Below are 391 nucleotides of genomic sequence, written 5' to 3'. Positions count from 1 at the left end.
GGCGGCGGGAGCCCCGCGCGGCAGCGGGGCCCGCCGCCCACCGCGCCCCTTTGCCCTTCGCAGGCTTCGAGGAGGACGTTCTGATCGTGTCCGAGGGGAAGATGGCCCCCTTCACCCACGACTTCAGGAAAGCCCAGCAGAGGATGCCGGCCATCCCCGTCGGCATCCACGCCATGAACTTCACCTGGCAGGCCACGGGGCGGGTAGGTGCGGAGACGGGGCCGCGGACGAGCGGCGGGGGGCGGCTCCGTAAACCGCGGCAGGTGCCTCGGCTCTGCGGGAGCTGAGGAAACCCTCTCCCGGCCGGGCCGGCCCCGGGCGCCGGTGGCTCTGCCGTCGGGGCCCCCGCCGGAGCCGCCCCGTGAAACCGGGGGGGACCCCGGGACGCGGG

At 76.0% G+C, this 391-nt stretch overlaps 1 protein-coding gene across 1 annotated transcript in view; it reads left to right on the top strand.

Moving 5' to 3' along the window:
* The window catches only part of WIF1 (WNT inhibitory factor 1), a 45762-nt gene that overhangs the window by 1600 nt on the left and 43771 nt on the right, over positions 1-391 (top strand). The window contains exon 2 of the mRNA XM_010561950.1: positions 12-203. Within this exon, the coding sequence (XP_010560252.1) occupies positions 12-203 (192 nt within the window). The remainder of the gene's footprint in view (positions 1-11; positions 204-391) is intronic.

Source organism: Haliaeetus leucocephalus, unplaced genomic scaffold (assembly GCF_000737465.1).
Source record: "Haliaeetus leucocephalus isolate CR32 unplaced genomic scaffold, Haliaeetus_leucocephalus-4.0 Scaffold151, whole genome shotgun sequence".
Classification (NCBI taxonomy): domain Eukaryota; kingdom Metazoa; phylum Chordata; class Aves; order Accipitriformes; family Accipitridae; genus Haliaeetus; species Haliaeetus leucocephalus.
Note: the sequence above shows the minus strand (reverse complement) of the source record. Positions and strands in the feature narration are given on the sequence as shown.